This window comes from Salmo salar, chromosome 07, assembly GCF_965601325.2.
Source record: "Salmo salar chromosome 07, fSalSal1, whole genome shotgun sequence".
Classification (NCBI taxonomy): Eukaryota; Metazoa; Chordata; class Actinopteri; order Salmoniformes; family Salmonidae; genus Salmo; species Salmo salar.
The window spans coordinates 22,888,337-22,909,087 of record NC_138297.1 but is presented as its reverse complement, the minus strand read 5'-3'; the positions used below and the strand labels follow the sequence as shown (position 1 = coordinate 22,909,087).

At 41.6% G+C, this 20,751-nt stretch overlaps 1 protein-coding gene and 1 pseudogene across 1 annotated transcript; both read right to left on the bottom strand.

Annotated features, from left to right (window-relative positions):
- LOC145880004 (very long-chain specific acyl-CoA dehydrogenase, mitochondrial-like) overlaps positions 1-20,715 on the bottom strand; it is a 49,904-nt pseudogene extending 29,189 nt beyond the window's left edge.
- Positions 459-10,286, bottom strand: LOC106608774 (uncharacterized). Its single transcript, XM_014206901.3, has 8 exons — positions 10,070-10,286; positions 9,534-9,664; positions 9,011-9,164; positions 8,450-8,549; positions 8,041-8,216; positions 7,639-7,772; positions 3,063-3,201; positions 459-1,920 (listed from the first exon to the last, which is right to left on the bottom strand). The coding sequence occupies exons 1-8, from the start codon at positions 10,149-10,151 to the stop codon at positions 1,877-1,879; spliced, it is 960 nt and encodes a 319-aa protein (XP_014062376.3). The 5' UTR covers positions 10,152-10,286; the 3' UTR covers positions 459-1,876.
- Positions 20,716-20,751: the final 36 nt, after the last annotated feature.

The following is a 20,751-nucleotide window of genomic DNA, read 5'->3' as shown; positions in this document are numbered from 1 at the left end:
TGGTTAGGTGCGACAAAAAAGGACCTAGAAAAGCTGCAGCTGGCCCACAACAGAGCAGCACGTCTGGCCCTCAAATGTCAATAACGTGCAAGTCAGTCTCTCCTGGTTCAGAATGAAGAATGAGATTTACTGCATCCCTGATGGTCTTTGTAAGATGTATTGATGTGCTGAAAGTACCAAATTGTCTGTTCGGCCAGTTAACACATAGCTAAAAACCTATACATACCCCACAATACATGTAACTAGGGGGGTCTCGTCACTGTCCCCACGTCCAGAACAGAGGCTGGGAGACGCACAGCACTGTATAGAGCAATGACTACATGGAATTATCTTCCACCTCAGGTAACTTAGGCAATCAAAAACAGCTTTAAAAACAGATGAAACAACCCCTCAAGGAACAATGCGGACTGAGACACACACCCATAAACCCAGACATTCTTATAATTATTAATTTCTTTATTTTCTCCTTTTCACAAGATGAATACAAACACCATGCCAGCTGTATGCCTCAACACCAACAGGAAAATATCAACACCATATAATTTCCAGATCTTATTTGGTGCTTATCTTTTTCATTCATTTTGGGGGTTTTGCATATATATGTATCTACACAATGAATGGCCTGGGATGTGGTTTTAAATGGATAGTTAAATAAACCAATATGTAATTTGTGTTAGTTTAATTTAACCCTTATTTTACCAGTTAAATTGACTGAGAAGTCATTCTCATTTATATCAATGACCTGGGGAATAATTACAGGGGAGAGGAGGGGGGATGAATGAGCCAATTGGAAGCTGGGGATGATTAGGTGGCCAGATTGGGATTTTAGTCAGAACACCAGGGTTAACACCCTTACTCTTACGATAAGTGCCATGGGATCTTTAGTGATCACAGAGAGTCAGGACACCCGTTTAACATCCCATCTGAAAGACGGCACCCTACACAAGGCAATGTCCCCAATCACTGCCCCGGGGGATTTGGATATATCTTTTTTTAGACAAGAGGAAAGAGTGCATCCTACTTGCCCTCCCGACACCACTTCCAACAGCATCTGGTCTCCAGAGACCGACCAGGACCAACCCTGCTTAGCTTCAGAGGCAAGCCAGCAGTGGGGTACAGGGTAGTATGCTGCTTGCTTCCTTACCCTGTAAGCAGTCTATGAACAAGAGAAGACAGCAATCCATGCTTGGGTTTTGTTTACCTGGTCACTGTCTCCATCTTTTTAACATTTATAGCACAAAACCAATTTAACTGAATATCTGTGATATTAGCATATTTCACATTTCATGTCCAAATCATCTTAAACTAACTTTATTGAGCTAGACAATCAAATTTTGGCACTGGGATGATTTGGACATGGAATGTGAAAATGCTTATAAATCAGGGATATCAACTGGTTTTGTGCTATAAACCAAAGCATGGATTGCTGTCTTGCCTTGTCCATTGACTGCTTACAGGGTAAGGAATCCAATGTACTTTTGTAATTTGGGTGATCTATCCCTTTAAGTCTACTTTTGAGACATAAGACTACTTTTGAAGTGTGCAAACATGTGCCAAACTTTACATTTTTGAGTGTAATGCCCCTTTAGGGGATGTGCAATAATCTAGAACAATCTAATTAATCTAAACTTCTTGTTATCTTGGCAGATAAACGACTTGGCAGATAAGAAAAGAAAGAAGGCTGCATCAAAAGCTAGGGTGGAGAAGCATAGAGAGCAGCTGCACAGAAATCCAGAGCTGCTTGAGCAGTACAGAGGAAAGGAAAGAGAGAGGTATAGAGAGAGGAAAAGTTGCAGTCATGAGTGGTTTCAGAGTTGGAGTGCTGATCTATGATCGATTGCAGAGCTCGCACTCCGGACACTCTTAAGCAGTGCAGTTAAGGTCCTTGGGGGAATCTTGGGGAAAAACGTATTTCTGCGCCTGAAAAAGAACAAAAAGAATAAGCCCAAAATGCACCACCAAAATGGCAATTACTTGAGTGAAATCACATTTCCTCTTTTTTCTCTTTTCCACTCAACTCAATCTAAACACATTTGCGTTTGAATCATATAGCAGTCACTCCTATCCAGAGTGACTTACAGTTTGTGCATTCATCTTACGATAGCTACAGTAGGTGGGACAACCACATATCTCAGTCATAGTAAGTACATTTTTTCTCAATAAAGTAGCTATCAGCAGTCGGTGCTAGCACAGGAGAAAAAAGTCAAGTGCGAGTTCACAAAAGGCAAGTGTTACGTGAATTAAGTTATCAATGTTCTTAAACCGAACTTCAATTTAACTACTCAGTCTGCCCCCCAGAGGGTGTAAGATTCTGGTTGAATGAAGCAGACGGAGACCCAGCTTACAATGGTCAGAACGTTTATTTACGAGAGCTCTAAAATCCATACAATGCACACAGCCTTGTATATTACACATTTCGCCATACAAATGAACTTACATCAGTAGAGAACTCCACCCCGCTTTAGGCGGCTGTATTTTTCCACAGTACACAGACCACTTGTCTCCTTATCTTTTGCCAGCCTAGCTGTTTTCGGGCAGTTGTTCCCCTCCCTAACTTAGGGAGGCCCATTTTCCTGTTCCTTTCACAAGGTCGTCCTATCAACTATGCCCTGTTCATTTTGAAATGGTAACAGTGTCTTAGTCTTAAACAGTCTACTCACACACATTAGTACATTAACATTATAATCACTCGGTTATACATTTTCAGGGTGAAATCATTTAGTCAAACCTTTAATCATATAATTTCCATTACAGCAAGTGAGTTAGTATTAAAAATATATATTTTTGGGGGGCGCTGTAAGATTATTTAAGATATTCTTTGAAGAGGTAGCGTTCCAGACATTTTTAGAAGATGGGCAGGGACTCTATTAAAACGACATATACTATTATACAGACTATAGACTACTGGTATATTAAATATGTTTTATTCTATTTGTCTTCAAATTTTTTTGATAACGGAAGCATGGTGGTATGGTAACCCAATTGGTAACCCAATTACAGGACATCACTATCTGTGTTCTGAAAGAGGGAGAGAATGTAGAGAAAGAAAGAGGAGAAAGTACCATAGATTTCCTCTTCGCTCCAGTCGCTGCCTCCCTCCCCACACCATCTCGTATAGACTGCTTTAAGCTTGACTCTGTACTGGCATCTCTTGTCATATGAAACCTTCACTGGTACATGTTCCGATTGTATTTCCTTACTCTGGAAGAAACGTACACAGAACCATGAGTGGAACTCAAATAGTGTACTATTTGACTGACAGACCCGTGCACGCACACACACAAACACACAGCAGATGTCCAAAGCCCTTTATTCTAACACATTCAGTAGGTCTGTAAATACTGTCCAGTGACTAAAGCTCTATTTTTATTGGTGTAATTCACATACGTGGCCTGTCTCATGTTGACAATAGCAGAACACCCAACCCTTCATCTGACACATATTCTGTCTGCAGCCAGCTAGACTTAAGCCTCTTTATCTGTGTATTTGTTTATGGATCATTAAGTATTTCTACAAAGACAGGTTCTGAAAAGTTCCCTGTTGCAAAATAGGGAAATATTATCTCCGTGAGACTAACCTGTATAACAATGGCGCAACTGAGTGACGTGCAGTGCTTTTGGAAAGTATTCAGACCCCTTGACTTTTTCCACATTTTGTTACGTTATAGCCTTATTCTAAAATTGATTAAATTATTTTTTCCCCCTCATCAATCTACACACAATACCCTATAATGACAGAGAAAAAATAGGTTTTTAGAAATGTTCGCTAATTTATATTTAAAAAAAACTTCAATATTACATTCACATAAGTATTCAGACCCTTTACTCAGTACTTTGTTGAAGGACCTTTGACAGCGATTACAGCATCGAGTCAAATCAAAATCAAATCAAACTTTGTCACATGCGCTGAATACAACCGTGAAATGCTTACTTACAAGCCCTTAACCAACAGTGCAGTTCAAGAAAGAGTTGAGAAAATATTTACCAAATAAACTAAAGTAAAAGATAAAAGAAAGTAATACAATAAAATAACTAGGCTATATTCAGGGGGTACTGGTACCGAGTCAATGTGCGGTGGTACAGGTTAGTCGAGGTAATTTGTACATATAGGTATGGGTGAAGTTTATAGATAATAAACAACGAGTAGCTGCAGTGTAAAAAACAAATGGGGGTGTCAATGTAAATAATCCGGTGGCCATTTGATTAATTGTTCAGCAGTCTTATGGCTTGGGGCTAGAAGCTGTTAAGAAGCCTTTTGGTCCTAGACCTGATGCTCCGGTATCGCTTGCCGTGCAGTAGCAGAGAAAACGGTCTATGACTTTGTTGACTGGATTTGCCATTTTTGGGGGCTTTCCTCTGACACCGCCTAGTATATAGGTCCTGGATGGCAGGAAGCTTGGCCCCAGTGATGTACTGGGCCGCACGCACTACCTTCTTTAGCGCCTTGCGGTCAGATTCCGAGCAGTGAACATACCAGGTGGTGATGCAACCGGTCAGGATGCTCTCGATTGGTGCAGCTGTAGAACTTTTTGAGGATCTGGGGACCCATGCCAAATCTTTTCAGTCTCCTGAGGGGAAAAAGGTGTTGCCGTGCCCTCTTCACTTGGTCTTGGTGTGTTTGGACCATGATAGTTTGTTTGTGATGTGGACACCAAGGAACTTGAAACTCTTGACCCACTCCACTACAGCCCCATCGATGTTAATGGGGCCTGTTCGGTCTGCCTTTTCCTGTAGTCCACGATCAACTCCTTTGTCGAGGTCACAATGAGGGAGAGGTTGTTGTCCTGGCACCACACTACAAGGTCTCTGACCTCCTCCTTATAGACTGTCTCATCGTTGTTGGTGATCAGGCCTACCACTGTTGTGTCATCAGCAAACTTAATGATGGTGTTGGAGTCGTGTTTGGCCACACTGTCGTGGGTGAACAGGAGTACAGGAGGGGACTAAGCACACACCCCTGAGGAGCCCCAGTGTTGAGAATCAGCGTAGCAGACGTGTTGTTGCCTACCCTTACCACCTGGGGCGTCCCGTCAGGAAGTCCAGGATCCAATTGCAGAGGGAGGTGTTTAGTACCAGGGTCCTTAGCTTAGCAATGAGCTTTGTGGGCACTATGGTGTTAAACGCTGAGCTGTAGTCAATGAACAGCACTCACATAGGTGTTCCTTTTGTACAGGTGGGAAAGGGCAGTGTGGAGTACTATTGAGATTGCATCATCTGCGGATCTGTTGGGGTGGTATGCAAATTGGAGTGGGTCTAGGGTATCTGGGAGGATGCTGTTGATGTGAACCATGATCAGCCTTTCAAAGCACTTCATGGCTACCGACGTGAGTGCTACGAGGGGTAATCATTTAGGCAGGTTACCTTCGCTTCCTTGGGCACAGGGACTATGGTGGTCTGCTTGAAACATATAGGTATTACAGACTCGGTCAAGGAGAGGTTGAAAATGTCAGTGAAGACACTTGCCAGTTGGTCCGCACATGCTTTGAGTACATGTCCTGGTAATCCATCTGGCCCCACAGCTTTGTGAATGTTAACCTGTTTAAAGGTCTTGCTCACATCGGTTACCGAGAGAGTTATCTCACAGACGTCCAGAACAGCTGGTGCTCTCCTGCATGCTTCAGTGTTGCTTGCCTCGAAGCAAGCATAAAAGACATTTAGCTCGTCTGGTACGCTCGCTGGGCAGCTCACGGCTGGGTTTCCCTTTGTAGTCCATAATAGTTTTCAAGCCCTGCCATATCCAATTAGCGTCAGAGCCAGTGTAGTAGGATTCAATCTTAATCCTGTATTGATGCTTTGCTTGTTTGATGGTTCGTCTGAAGGAATAGTGGGATTTCTGATAAACGTCCGGAATAGTGTCCTGCTCCTTGAAAGCGTTAGCTCTAGGCTTTAGCTCGATGCGGATGTTGCCTGTAATCCATGGCTTCTGGTTGGGATATGTACGTACGGTCACTGTGGGGACGATGTCGTCAATTCATTTATTGATGAAGCCGATGACTGAGGTGGTATACTCCTCAATGCCATTTGATAAATCTGTAACGTATTCCGGTCTGTGCTAGGAAAACAGTCCTGTAGCGTAACATCAGCCGACCACTGTCAGCCGACCACTTCCGTATTGAGCGAGTCACTGGTACTTCCTGCTTTAGTCTTCTTGGGTATGACGCTAGAAGCTTGGCACATCTGTATTTGGGGAGTTTCTCATTTTCGTCTCTGCAGATCCTCTCAAGCTCTGTCAGGTTGGATGGGGAGCATTGCTGCACAGATATTTTCAGGTCTATACAGAAATGTTAGATCGGGTTCAAGTCCGGGCTCTGGCTGGGCCACTCAAGGACATTCAGAGACTTGTCTCAATTCCACTCCTGCATTGTGTTGGCTGTGTGCTTAGGATTGTTGTCCTGTTGGAAGGTGAAACTTCACCCCAGTCTGAGGTCCAGAGCGCTCTGGAGCAGGTTTTCATCAAGGTTCTCTCAGTATTTTGCTCCGTTCATCTTTGCCTCGATCCTAACTAGTCTCCCAGTCCCTGCCGCAGAAAAACATCCCCACAGCATGATGCTGCCACCACCATGCTTTACCGTAGGGATGGTGCCAGGTTTCCTCCAGATGTGACGCTTGGCATTCAGACCAAAGAGTTCAATCTTGGTTTCATCAGACCAGAGAATCTTGTTTCTCATGGTCTGAGAGTCTTTGGGTGTCTTTTGGTAAACTCCAAGCAGGCTGTCATGTGTCTTTTACTGAGGAGTGGCTTCCGTCTGGCCACTCTACCATAAAGGCCTGATTGGTGGAGTGCTGCAAAGATGGTTGTCCTTCTGGAAGGTTCTCCCATCTCCAGAGAGGAACTCTAGAGTTCTGTCAGTGACCATCAGGTTCTTGATCACCTCCCTGACCAAGGCCCTCCCCCGATTACTCAGTTTGGCTGGGCGGCCAGCTCTAGGAAGAGTCTTGGTGGTTCCAAACATCTTCCATTTAAGAATGAGGGAGGCCACTGTGTTCTTGCGGACCTTCAATGCTGCAGACATGTTTTGGTACTCTTCCCCAGAGCTGTGCCTCGACACAATCCTGTCTCGGAGCTCTACGCACAAATTCCTTCAACCTTATGGCTTAGTTTTTGCTCTTAACTGTGGGACGTTATATAGACAGGTGTGTGCATTTCCAAATCATGTCCAATTAATTGAATTTACAACAGGTGGAGTCCAATCAAGTTGTAGAAACATCTCAAGGATGATCAATGGAAACAGGATGCACCTTATCTCAACTGTGAGTCTCATTGCAAAGGGGCTGAATACTTATGTAAATAAGGTATCTGTTTTTATTTTTTGTAAATTTGCAAAAATGTCTTAACCTTTTTTGTCTTTGTCATTATGGTTATTGTGTGTAGATTTCTGAGGATTTAAAAAAATTCATTTCACAATGAGGCTGTAACGTAACAAAATGTTGAGTAAGTCAACGGGTCTGAATACTTTCCAAAGTATTTATGCAACCCATTAATAACCAAAGTTTAAATGAAACACTTTTCTGGGAAGCATAAAAGATAACTGCACTTGCCAGATTGTCAATGTAAATAAGAATTTGTTATGAACTAGTTTTCATGGATAAATAAAGGGAGACATAAATAAATAAAAATATCCACACATCCAGGGCTTACCAGAGACTCTTGACACTTATTGTAGTTTAAGATGAAATTCCAGCAGTGGACAGCGCCTATGTCCGGAGGGTCCCAGCTCAGGATGAGATTCTGACCTTCCTCTGTGATCTTCACCTTAGGGGCCGGGGGCTTGACTGAAGAGAATCAGACATACAGTATAACATTAGATAAATGAGAGTATTGGTAATAAACAGTACTGCATACTTGCGAGAATAGTCGTATCATATAATTACTCACTGGTTGGTCTATTTTCATAAAGATATAGATTTTTATATTAAAGACATTTTTACTGACTTCACTTCCTGAGGTAAATGTGTTTGAATGTTTTTCAGATTATACCATGAGGATATCGTAAACATTTGTTTTTAACTGTTAAAAAATTTGGTATGGAGTTATTCTTACCATGATATCTAGGAAGCACCAGGAAGTTATTCTGTACAGATAAGCCATCGAGAGTCCCATTGACCTTGAAGTAGACGTCATATTGAAGGAAGGATCCTTTCAGGTGACATCCTGTCCTCTGATCATCTCTGTACTGGTACTCACTGCATGCTGCTATGTGGGAGGGATCAAGGTACCTGAAACATAAGGGATGAGAGGGATGACAATCTGTCACTGCTCAGCTAAACCGACACAGCTCAACTGGCACAGCTCAACTGACACAGCTAAACTGGCACAGCTCAACTGACAAGGCTCAATTGACACAAATATTCACTGTGTTCCAGGAGTTATTTTACCAGTTCAGTTGTTATCTGTTGAATTGGGTAGGGATGGATTAGGGGATTTTGACAGGAGGTAGACTAGTTCTCACCCATAGTAGAGCTGGAGGTCTGAGGCCTGATTGGCTGGGAGCCAGCTGCAGTTCATTGCCTTAGAGGAGTAGAGGGAACACTGGAAATTCTTCACCAACTCTGTTATGAGAGAGAGAGAGAGAGAGAGAGCGAGAGAGAGAGAACACAGACTCATGGCAGACTACACAAATAGGATCAGACAAAGAGAGAGATGGAGATTTAAATGTTGACCTATTAAGGTTTTCCATCCTCTCTGGTAACACTTTACTAGGAGCATAGCCTTAAGCTGTGTGGCTGTTTGCTCAACCCTTTGTTCAATATTTTATTGGATGAACAGTACCTACTGTAAACTATAATTAAATGCAAGGGAATTTCAAACATGTAAAACAATATTAATCGCAGCACATTGTTCATATTATAGTAGACACATTGGATATAGTTCAGAGGGGTTCACCTGTCCCAATTCATATAGGGAAAAATCCTTCCACTTAAGTCAACTTTTCACTTAGTCATGCAATGATTTCAGTGGGAGGCTAAGTGAATATTCAAAGTTAGGATTTGCCCCAGTGATTGTTACCTACCTGTGGGTTTAGTGATGGATTTGCTGACAGGTTTGCTTATGGTTCTGCCTGTACAGTGTTTGGGGTTTGTTTGCACTGTGTAATTCACCGCATCTTCCATAGAGAGTCTATACTCTTTATACAACTTGAAAGTTGTCTCTACTTTGGGTCTCCTCTGCAAAGAAAAATGTTATCTGTAATTTCGAATTCAGTGTTATATCGTAAATTATTATGGTGTATATTAAAATGGCCAACAGGTTAACATCACTTCATATCAGATGTTTCTCATACTTTAAGATGTTATAATTTATAAAGTAGCTATAAGAAAAGTTTTGAAATTGGTGAATAAATATTTTACTTGGCTTTTGATATAAATTGAATTGTGATTCATATTTTGCATGAATTGTTTTCTATTATATGCATGAATATGTGTTCCCATTCAGTCTATGCGTACAAACCAGTCTGTATTTAAATAAATTCCAAATTAATATTTGTATTAAAATAAATGTCCCTTTCATGGGCCCGAGTGAAACAGTCGACTCACCTCTCCGATCATTGTAACGATCATGTAGTTCACCTTGCATGATGCATCTAAATCCTCTGGTGCGTTCCACGACAGCTTTATACGGAATTCAGACTCCCACGTCAATAACAGGTTGAGCGGCTCAGGGAGAGCTGAAGAGGTGACAAAAGACGAGCAGTGTAAACTACTCTGTATGGCAATGTGATGACCAACTGCTATATATGCTATAACTATATACATCATCCTTGGTATGCCTGATCCACAAATCTGTTTGGTGTAGACCCTAGTTACAATTTCTGAACAATATGACTCACGGGGGCAAAGTAACAAGGCCACACAACAAGAATAACCCATATGCTTTATAGTTAGGCTACATCAAAAAGAATAGGCTAATAATCGTAGTCCTTGTCAAAATAACATGTTACAATGGATGCGGATTTGGCTCAGGAATCCAACATGTACTTTCATAAAAGGCTTTCCTACTGAAAATGATTAAACAACTTGTGCCACATACAGTATGACTTAAAGGTAATGTAAAGTCCACACAATTGCATTACCTTTCTCAGCTGCAATCTCTGTTGCGACCAAATGAATAAAGTATTGTAGAACCAAGATACATTTCAAATGTTTCAAAATCATGTTGTCTTGTACGGAATTCCAAAGGTAAGGTTCTCAGAATTGTCAAGCAGTGGCCTCCCAAACTGAGAGAACAATGCAACTGCCTCTGATCTGATTGGTCACAGGATAGTGATTGATGTCTCGATCACAGGGGTTATAAAAGTGTGTGTGTGTGTGTGTGTGTGTGTGTGTGTGTGTGTGTGTGTGTGTGTGTGTGTGTGTGTGTGTGTGTGTGTGTGTGTGTGTGTGTGTGTGTGTGTGTGTGTGTGTGTGTGTGTGTGTGTGTGTGTGTGTGTGTGTGTGTGTGTGGGTGGGTGGGTGGGTGGGTGGGTATGCATGCAACCAGGCGTGTTGATTCTTGCCATAGCAGGATTCAGGAAGATTAATCTCAAATCATTAGCTTGTTTTCAGAAAACCAGCTGGTTACCACACCGACACTAGCTAACCCTTCCAGCAACCCCTTCACAGCGAGGTGGCTTCTTACAGGCAGAAGGCAAGTTCTTAACTGGCTTTTAAAGATGGAATCCTTAATGCCCTTACAAAAAAAGATTGCAGTTTTGAATCTGCCATAAAAGTGCAGTAACTGCAGTCGACTATTGTATTTTGGACACCAAGGTAAACACAGTTTCAAGTTGGATATTCAACAGATATTCGCGCATTCAATTAACTTCAATAGCTTTCAAACCACTTGAGCCACAGACTCCAAATAAGTTTAATTATGTTGGAAAGATTGCGCACAACATTGCACAGGTCTATTTTCACGATTTGGACATTAATTTGCTTTCCAAAGCTAATAAACATGTGGAAATGTGAGCAGCATTTTGTATTCCTAGTTGAATTAGTTAGGGAGCGTAAACAAAGTACAAACTTTTTTTACATTCAAATGTCAATAGCTCCTTGGTCATGTGACCTAGTTGACTCAAACAAGGTCCAGAATGTCCAATGACTACCCTTCTATATAGCACACCCTTTCGTTTGTTCATTTTCATCTCACATGATTTTACATTAATTTTTCAAAATTTAGAATTTCAATAGTTCCTTTGTCATGTGACCTACTGACCTCAAACAAGGTTCAGAATATCCACTGACTATACCTTCATATCACACACTCTGATGTTTGTCTACTTTCATATCATGCTATTAGACTTAAATCTGTAAGCTTTGCAGGCCTTCATTTCACATGGGTGTTAAACTTTTTTTAAAGTTAACAAATGTTCCAGCCTCTCAATAACTATCTTTCACATGGATACTGAAAAGATCCGCAAATGGCTGTATGTGGTATGGATCAAGGACAAGAGAGGTGTTCGAACAGAGGTGCTTAAAGGAAGGCGCACAGGTAGGCCTCATGAAAAACAATGTTTCATATGCTCTTTTTAATCACAGTAATAGGCAGTGATTTGTTAGAGTGAGCTTGATAAGGTGAAAGAATCCTTTTCATAGCATCCCTTTCATATACTGTACATTAAGACAAATCCTTGTACGTTGAGTATTAGAACGCAGTTTACATAACCTGATAATGACTTGATATTTGAGTGCATTCACAACAAGCCACCTGCAGACAACTTACAAAATGCAATAGTGTATTTGAGGGTTTGTTTTTCAGATGAAAATAGTTATTTGATGCATGGCCTACTATTTCTAACTGGAGAAATAAATTGCAACGTCTTTTGTGAGTAAAATCCTTTTTCCAAAATTGATTTAGGTACATTTTTGTGAAGAGATTTGAGGGTTGTGATATGGGTCATTTAATAGTAAAATCATTTAAGGGATCAATACATTTCTATATTGCATCCCCAGTATCTGCATGAACCATCAGTTCAAGTGTTTTTGGTTGACCCTGCTGGACAGAAAGAGAAGGAGGAATGGGAACACGCTGCATTCAAATTCAGGTTTTAGTTATTCCATTGTACTGGATCTAATACATATTAGCATTTGACCTACATTCATAAGTGTAATAATTCTTTATGCCATACTGTGAAAACTCTCTTGGCTGCTGGCTCTGTCACTTTCAGACATGCGCAGAGCAGACTGAAAGGGGAAAGGGTAGCTCTTGACTTGAACCACAGGGGTTCTCTGTAAAGAGAGAGAAATCCAAAAGGCACAGACACACCCCTTGACTTTCAATTGGCACCGTTGACCTGTATGTATTCTCTCCTGATTGGCTCTGAGGTGCACAGTCTGGCAGTCTGACTAAAGTGACAGAGGTATGAGGAGAGACATCCTCCTTTGTATTTATGGGAACAAATATTTACTAACACTTTGGATCCTATTCTTGGACAGTTAGAAGACACAATGCATCAATGCAACAATTTTTTTTTAAACTAATTACTGTCCATGAGTAACCTCTGTGACGACCCTCCCACTCTGTCTGCCGTATTCTCTCTCTCTGTTTTTGTTTCCTTATTAGGATGCCGGTGGGCGGAGTTGGGAGGGTCGTCAGCTACATGGGAAACATCGGGTGTGTCCCAGGATAAATAGACCTCTTCCACAGTCAACAGGGAGACTCTCCCCATGCAGACATGTTTGTTGATTTATGTTGTGGTAGTTGTGGCTTTTTGGTTATTTGCTTTGGCACCTTTCAACACCCTGCACTATTACATTCAGGCGTGCAAAACACTCACTTACATTACTGATTACACACACTGTTGTTTTTAGTTACTTTATTTAATAAATATGTATTTTGATATTCCTTGTCTCCACGTTGTCTCCCTTTTGTTGCGAACTCTGAGCCGGTTCGTAACAAGTGGGGGCTCGTCCGGGATCTTGAACTTGTGTTTGGGAAAAAACGTGGAGTTAATGTTAAATTCTGTAGGTGCTTTGTTTGTGTATTTTGTTGGTTTGTTTGAGTTTGGTGCTCGGTACTGGTTGTCTCTATTTGTTTGGTTTGTGTGTTGCGTTGGAGAGTGTACATTGGTTAGTTTCCAGGCCCCTGCCCAGCCTGGAAACGCTTGTTCTACTTGCTGTTGGGACATTGGTCTGAGGTGAATGCAATCAGCTGTGTACCTCAGTGGGAGATTTGGATAGGGTAGTGGACCTTACTACCCGGAGCTATAGCCCTTTTTCCCCTGATAGGCTTAGCGCCGTGTTTCATTTTGGAATATGTTGGGCATTGTTAATGTTATTTTTGTGTGGTGTCTGTGGACTGAGCAGTTGTCTCGGGGGCACATCCGTGGCTTGGTGGAATCTACCAGCGTGCTGGGGGGTTTACTTCCTTGCCAGTGGGTTACAGTGCATAATTACCCACTGCTAATCTACACGAAGACCAGGGTTGAGTTATTGTAGGTTTTGGGGAAGCTCCATTTCTCATCTCTTTTCTGTGGTGCCTGGTGTGATTGTATTTTCTCTTGTGGTCTGGTGTGCTCAGCAGAGGGGTTGAGTGAGATTATATTTTACTAATTGTGACTATGAATTGTTGGGAAATGACTGAACTGTTGAGAAGTGACTATGAACCGTTGGGAGATGTTCTTTTCGTTTGCGTTTGTAGCTGATGCGGTCTCTTGTGTGCCCTGTTGCCGAATGTTTACGTGACTGACCATTGTTTGGTAGTGTCAGGTTGTATCTCTCCTGTTCCCTCCTGGTCTCGTTTTCTTCTTTCCTCTTAAACATTGCTTCCTGTGTGCAAAGGTTGCTGAGGTCTGGGGAGGAGGTTGGCTGGGGCAAGTGGAAGATGACCATGTAACCCCTCGTCAATTTGGGACGCAGAGGCTGTGTCAATTTTGGACGCAGAGGCTGGTACGTGTGATTCCGGGGCCCTTGTTTATGCGGGGGGGTGTGACGACCCTCCCACTCTGTCTGCCGTATTCTCTCTCTGTTGTTTTCTTATTAGGATGCCGGTGGGTGGAGTTGGGAGGGCCGTCAGCTACATTGGAAACACCTGGGCCTGGCTGTGTCCCAGGATAAATAGACCTCTTCCACAGTCATTGGGAAGACTCTCTCCATGCAGACGCCTTGTTGTGGCTTTTTGGTTGTTTGCTTTGGCACCCTTCAACACCCTGCATTATTACATTTATGCATGCAAGCACTCACTTACACTCTGTTTACTGATTACATACACCATTGTTAATTGCTTTATTTATTAAATATATATTTTGATACTCCTTGTCTCCCTTTTGCTGCGAACTCTGAGCCGGTTCGTAACACCTCAACCTTGTGGGTGTTTGGGCCAATATAGTGCCAACTCAACTCTACCAGTGACGAGTCTCTCATGCCCCTATGAATGGGGACACAGGGCAATAGTTTTTAATCTAAACCAGTCCTTTTTTACTGGAGTACACTAACCCCCTAATTGGGGCTCTTGACACATAGTAGCAGTTTACCAGTCAAGAAGATCAAAAAGTAAATTGTTGTAAGGGTGTATTACGTCCTGTGCTGGCCACATTGTCATATCCATTCTGGATTCTGAGTGGTAAAATCATAGCTTAAAAATGCCTTTATGTATGTGTATACATTTTCCCCCAGACAGAACTGCCAAAGGGGTGGAGTTGCAATCTACTGCAGAGTTCTGTCATGCTATCCAGGTCTGTGCCCAAACAGTTTGAGCTACTACTTTCAAAAATCCACCTTTCAAGAAATAAGTCTCTCACTGTTGCCGCTTGTTACAGACCCCCCCTTAGCCCCCAGCTGCGCCCTGGAAACCATATGTGAATTGATTGCCCCTCATTTTGTCTTCAGAGTTTGTACTGTTAGGTGACCTTAACTGGGATATGCTTAACACCCCGGCCGTTTTACAATCTAAGCTAGATGCCCTCAATCTCACCCATGGAACCTACCAGGTACAACCCCAAATCTGTAAACTCGGGCACCCTCATAGATATCAACCTGTCCTCTAAATACACCTCTGCTGTCTTCAACCAGGATCTCAGCGATCATTGCCTGCGTCCGTAATGGGTCCACGGTCACACGACCACCCCTCATCACAGTCAAACGCTCCGTAAAACACTTCAGCGAGTAGTCCTTTCTAATCGACCTGGCCCGGGTATCCTGGAAAGATATTGACCTCATTCCGTCAGTAGAGGATGCCTGGTTATTCTTTAAAAGTGCTTTTCTCACCATCTTAAATAAGCATGCCCCGTTCATTTATTTTTTTAACCAGGAACGGATATAGCCCTTGGTTCACTCCAGACCTGACTGCCCTTGACCAGCACAAAAACATCCTGTGGCGTACTGCATTAGCATCGAATAGCCCAAGCGATATCCAACTTTTCAGGGAAGTTAGGAATTTATCGGCAGACTCAACAGCCTTGGTTTCTCAAATGACTGCCTCGCCTGGTTCACCAACTACTTCTGAGTTCTGTGTGTCAAATCGGAGGTCTGGTAGTCTCTATGGGGGTGCCACAGGGTTCAATTCTCGGGTCGACTCTTTTCTCTGTATACATCAATGATGTCGCTCTTGCGGCTGGTGATTCTCTGATTCACTTCTACGCAGACGACACCATTCTGCATACTTCTGGACCTTCTTTGGACACTGTTAACTAACCATACAACACTCCTTCCGTGGCCTTCCAACTGCTCTTAAATGCAAGTAAAACTAAATGCATGCTCTTCAACCGATCACTGCACGCACCTGCCCGCCAGCCTAGCATCACTACTCTGGACGGTTCTGACTTAGAATATGTGGACAACTACAAATACCTAGGTGTCTGGCTAGACTGTAAACTCTCCTTCCAGACTCACATTAAGCATCTCCAATCCAAAATTAAATCTAGAATTGGCTTCTTATTTCGCAACATAGCATCCTTCACTCATGCTGCCAACATACCCTCGTAAAACTGACTATCCTACCGATCCTTGACTTCGGTGATGTCATTTACAAAATAGCATTCAACACTCTACTCAGACTGCATCCAATTTGCTATCACAGTGCCATTCGTTTCATCACCAAAGCCCCATATACTACCCACCACTGCGACCTGTATGCTCTCGTTGGCTGGCCCTCGCTTCATATTTGTCGCCAAACCCACTGTCTCCAGGTCATCTATAAGTGCTTGCTAGGTAAAGCCCCGCCTTATCTCAGCTCACTGGTCACATAGCAGCACCCACCCGTAGCACGCGCTCCAGCAGGTATTTTCACTGGTCACCCCCAAAGCCAATTCCCACTTTGGCCGCCTTTCCTTCCAGTTCTCTGCTGCCAATGACTGGAACGAATTGCAAAAATCACTGAAGCTGGAGTCTCATATTACAGCTTACAGATCATTGCACCTGTACATAGCCCATCTGTAAATAGCCCATCCAACTACCTCATCCCCATATTGTTATTTATTTATATATATTTTTTTTTGTTGCTCCTTTGCAACCCAGAATCTCTACTTGCACATTCATCTTCTGCACATCTATCACTTCAGTGTTTATTTGCGAAATAGTAAATATTTATTTATTATCATTCATTTGCACACACTGTATATATACTTTTCTAATGTGTATGTTTGTTTATTCCATGTGTAACTCTGTGTTGTTGTTTGTGTCACACTGCTTTGCTTTATCTTGGCCAGGCCACATTCAACTGGCTTACCTGGTTGAATAAAGGTGAAATATATATATATATTTTTTTTATTCTGTATGTGGGAATGTCTTATGTCCGTTCTACATGTAGTGTTGGTACATGGAATATTCCTCAACTGCATATATCATAAATTGCTATTGCAAATAGAAGTATTATGTTCAACAACTGACATTTTCAGATATTATTTTTACAAACACACTTTGGTGCTTACAATTCATTCTCTATTGTCATAGAGTTGGTGGGCACTGTCATCTGTGATCTTTGTGATATGACTTTAAGCACGTACTAATGAAACTGTCACTTAACATTTTTTTCTTAAAGTCTACAAACGCTCTACATTTCACTCTGTGATAGAGTTGGATCCTGTATGGTACTTTTATTATTGTCCTGTAAATGGTTCAGTGCCTATAATTTAGGCTGTGTAGAATGGGGCATAAAGGAAATTACCTCTACTACTAAATTACTACTAGACTATAGTGATAAGGAAAACAGCATACAAATTTGACTTGTGTATTCATTTGCCTATAACTAATCAGAATTCCATTATGCTTACATAAAAAAGAGAATACTTCAAAATTTGAAGATCCTTTCCATGGATCCTGCAATGACGACTGGGTGGACATAAAGTGGAAAGGAGGAGAAATAACTCACACCATGCAGCAGGACACCTTCAGCTGCAGGGTCTTTGTAATGCAGGTTTGATAGTTATATTTTCAATAATGAATGGTTAGTTGTTATGTGACAATTAGGTCAAAAGCTCTATTTTATTTTTTTGGTGTGGATGGCCAAGGAAGTTGCACAGAACTTCCCCAACATCCCCTCCCAAATTGATATGGAACCTTCAAAAACACATGGAGCAACTGCAAAAAGAAATGGCTGAGGATACACAAAAAATGTCTGGTATGTAATGACATTTAATTCAAAGTAAATGTAAATTCTTTATTTTTATGTAGTTGTGTGGGACAGCCATATGTTCAGTTCATGCCTATGATTTCAGAGTTCAACAAAGCCAACAACTGCGGTCCCGTGTGGCTCAGTTGGTAGAGCATGATGTTTAAACGCCAGGGTTGTGGGTTTGATTCCCACGGGGGACCAGTACGGAGAAAGAAAATGTATGAAATGTATGCATTCACTACTGTAAGTCGCTCTGGATAAGAGCGTCTACTAAAATTTAAATGTAAATGCTTCATGTGTGCCACTGATAAAGAACCTGGATGTGGCCCAAAGACTGACTGGGTTAGTAACTTTATTTAACATGTTTATAATCTTTGACAACTGTGACGGCATGTAAGACAATTTATGATATAACACAATGGATGGCTAATTCGCCATTCGTCGTACTGCATTGATATTTGCTATTATTTATAACGTGTTACGCTTTGTTTTGTTTTAGATTGAATGTTTTGCATGCCAACGGTGGTTCCATGTGCTGTAACTAGGAATGAAGACAAGAGGTCAACAGAGTAAAGAACACAAACTGGAAGTGCTGTCTTTGTTGTTGAAAATGTATGATATACCCCATCCACACTGAAGAGGCTCTGAAATGTACATCAACCAGGGATAAAGAGAAAGTTAACACTGTGAAATGTTTCATACTTATTTGAAGTTAAGTGTCTGTTGACATGTTGGAAAAGATTAAAGGTCTACAATTTCTGTTTAATTTGTCAATATTACATTTTTATTCATTGATTTACTGGCCACCATTACTGTGGTTACATGTTCAGTATATGTATTGACCAGCAAACCCACTGCAGCCTACCTCACCAGCTCACTCTCCATCCCTGCTTTGGACAATTAATAACATGACTCTCGTACTTTACCCTGTTCCTTTATTACATTTACATTTAAGTCATTTAGCAGACGCTCTTATCCAGAGCGACTTACAAATTGGTGCATTCACCTTTATGATTGATATTAACTGCGAAAGGAGATATCTGTCTCTCTCCTATTGTGTACCGCTGTTAAATACTGTGGGGGAAAAAACAAGGAAAATAAGTACTTAGAACTACCAATTATTATAGATAAATATTAAAGAAAAGGGTAAACACAACACTGGACTGAACCCCCTAATTGTCAAACTAATATTAATGTACAACAATATAGAAGAGACATAACTAGAGGTTATGCAATATGGGTGTATATCCACTGCACAGTAGTGTGTAATTGACATGACCAAGGAGCTATTAATATTTAAAACTATGAAAAATGTACGTTACACCGTGTGATTTTACAGTACACAAACAAGAGTGTGCAATATAGAAGGGTACATTCTGCACCATGTTTGAAGTCGGGTCACATGAACAAGGAGCTATTGAAATCGTACATTTTGAAAAATGTATGTAAAATCATGTGAGATGAAAATGGACAAACTAAAGGGTGTGCAATGTGTAGGCCCACTCAGTGTACATTCTGAACCTTGTTTGAAGTCTCTAGGTCACATGACCAAGGAGCTATTGCAATATTACATTTTGAAAAATTCATGTAAAAACATGCGGTGATGAAAATGGACAAACTAAAGGGTGTGCAATATAGAAAGGTAGTCAGTGGACATTCTGAACCTTGTTTGAAGTCATTAGGTCACATATTGAAATTCAAAAATGTAAATAAATAAATTTAAAATAGTGCGAGATGTAAATCGACAAAAAAGAAATGTGTGCAATATGTCTCTATGCCATCGGGTTAGCTAGAACCAGTTTTGAAAGTTTTAGGAGTGATGGTTAAATAGCTATTGAAATTTGAAAAATGTGATTTGTCACTACGTTGACGGTCCCTAACCGCAGTTGGTGGACGTAATGAAGACTACAGGCGAATATCCGGCGAATATCCAACCTGGAACTGTCTTTACATCGGTATTTTGGACACAGTATTTGCAGAATAACTGCAGTGTACTACAGTTGAACTGCAACATTTCTGCAGTAAAAAAAAGAAACATTTTGGATGCAGTATTTGCAGCGTACTGCAGTTATACTGCACTCTAACTGCAATCTTTTTTCGTAAGGGTGGTGAAACTGAAACGTCCGTATGGAATATTACAACAAGGAAGTTACTGCAAACACTAAAAAAACTCTGACATCATTGCACGCGTGATAAAACAGCAGCATTAATACTGCCATTTTTTTAGTGCGACGCTCAGTTCTACAACAAAAACAATAACCAAGGCTGTGGGGCGAACAGTGGTGCCGTTTCCCCTAAAGGCATGTCATGCTTCCCATCCGAAACAGTTCGTGCATATGACGATATTCTGACATTCAGAATAGTCAAGCTAGTGAGTACTACTGTAAAGTCAGGGGTGGTTTGTTTGCACTAGTACTCAGTCAGGCCTCCATTGCTGTGAGGGACAGTAAAATAGGAAATGTAAACCCGAGAACGGCCGGGATAAATTGTGAAAGCACAGTGAACCACACGGCTCCCATGTGGATATAACTGATCTGGACTAGGGGGATGTGTTTGTCAGGAAAACTTCCTCATATGCGTGTGCGGGCATTCGCCCAACTACCTGGTCCAGATCTGTTGAGGGTGAAGGACGTAATAGAAGCATCATCAGAACCACTGTCCGGCTGAGTCAGACAGAACGCCTCTCTCTCTCAAGGGGTAAAAAAAAGGATTTGATCCACAGCGCGATACAAAGACTATGCCAGTCTGAAGCACATTAGTCGAATGAGTTCGACTAAGCTTTCACACCATTCTTTCTATAAAAAAAATATGATACTAGCTTCAGCTTTCTTGAAAGATAAATAAATACTCACGCACTGTTGAACGCTCAGTTTATTTAATGCCACGTTTCAACCTATAGGGTCTTTGTCTGGTTCTAACATGTGCCTAGTTTGGGCAGGTACTTCTCTTTCTGGGCAGGGTTGCCATACAGCAGGATGCCCTTGAAGCCGATGAACACCCACGGTGATGCCAACCCACAGGTCGTGCATGGGGAAGGAACTACTTGAATTTGTCCAATAGAAACTCACGTTTTTCGTTTGGAATTAACGGCTTCTGTTGCAAAACGTTTTGCAACAGAATCCGACTAATGAATACACCCCAGACTTCGGCAGCACGAGAAAGTCTGGTTTCCTTATTTCAAAGTGGGAAGAGTCAAGAAAATTAAACTTCTTCAAAGAAAATGCATGC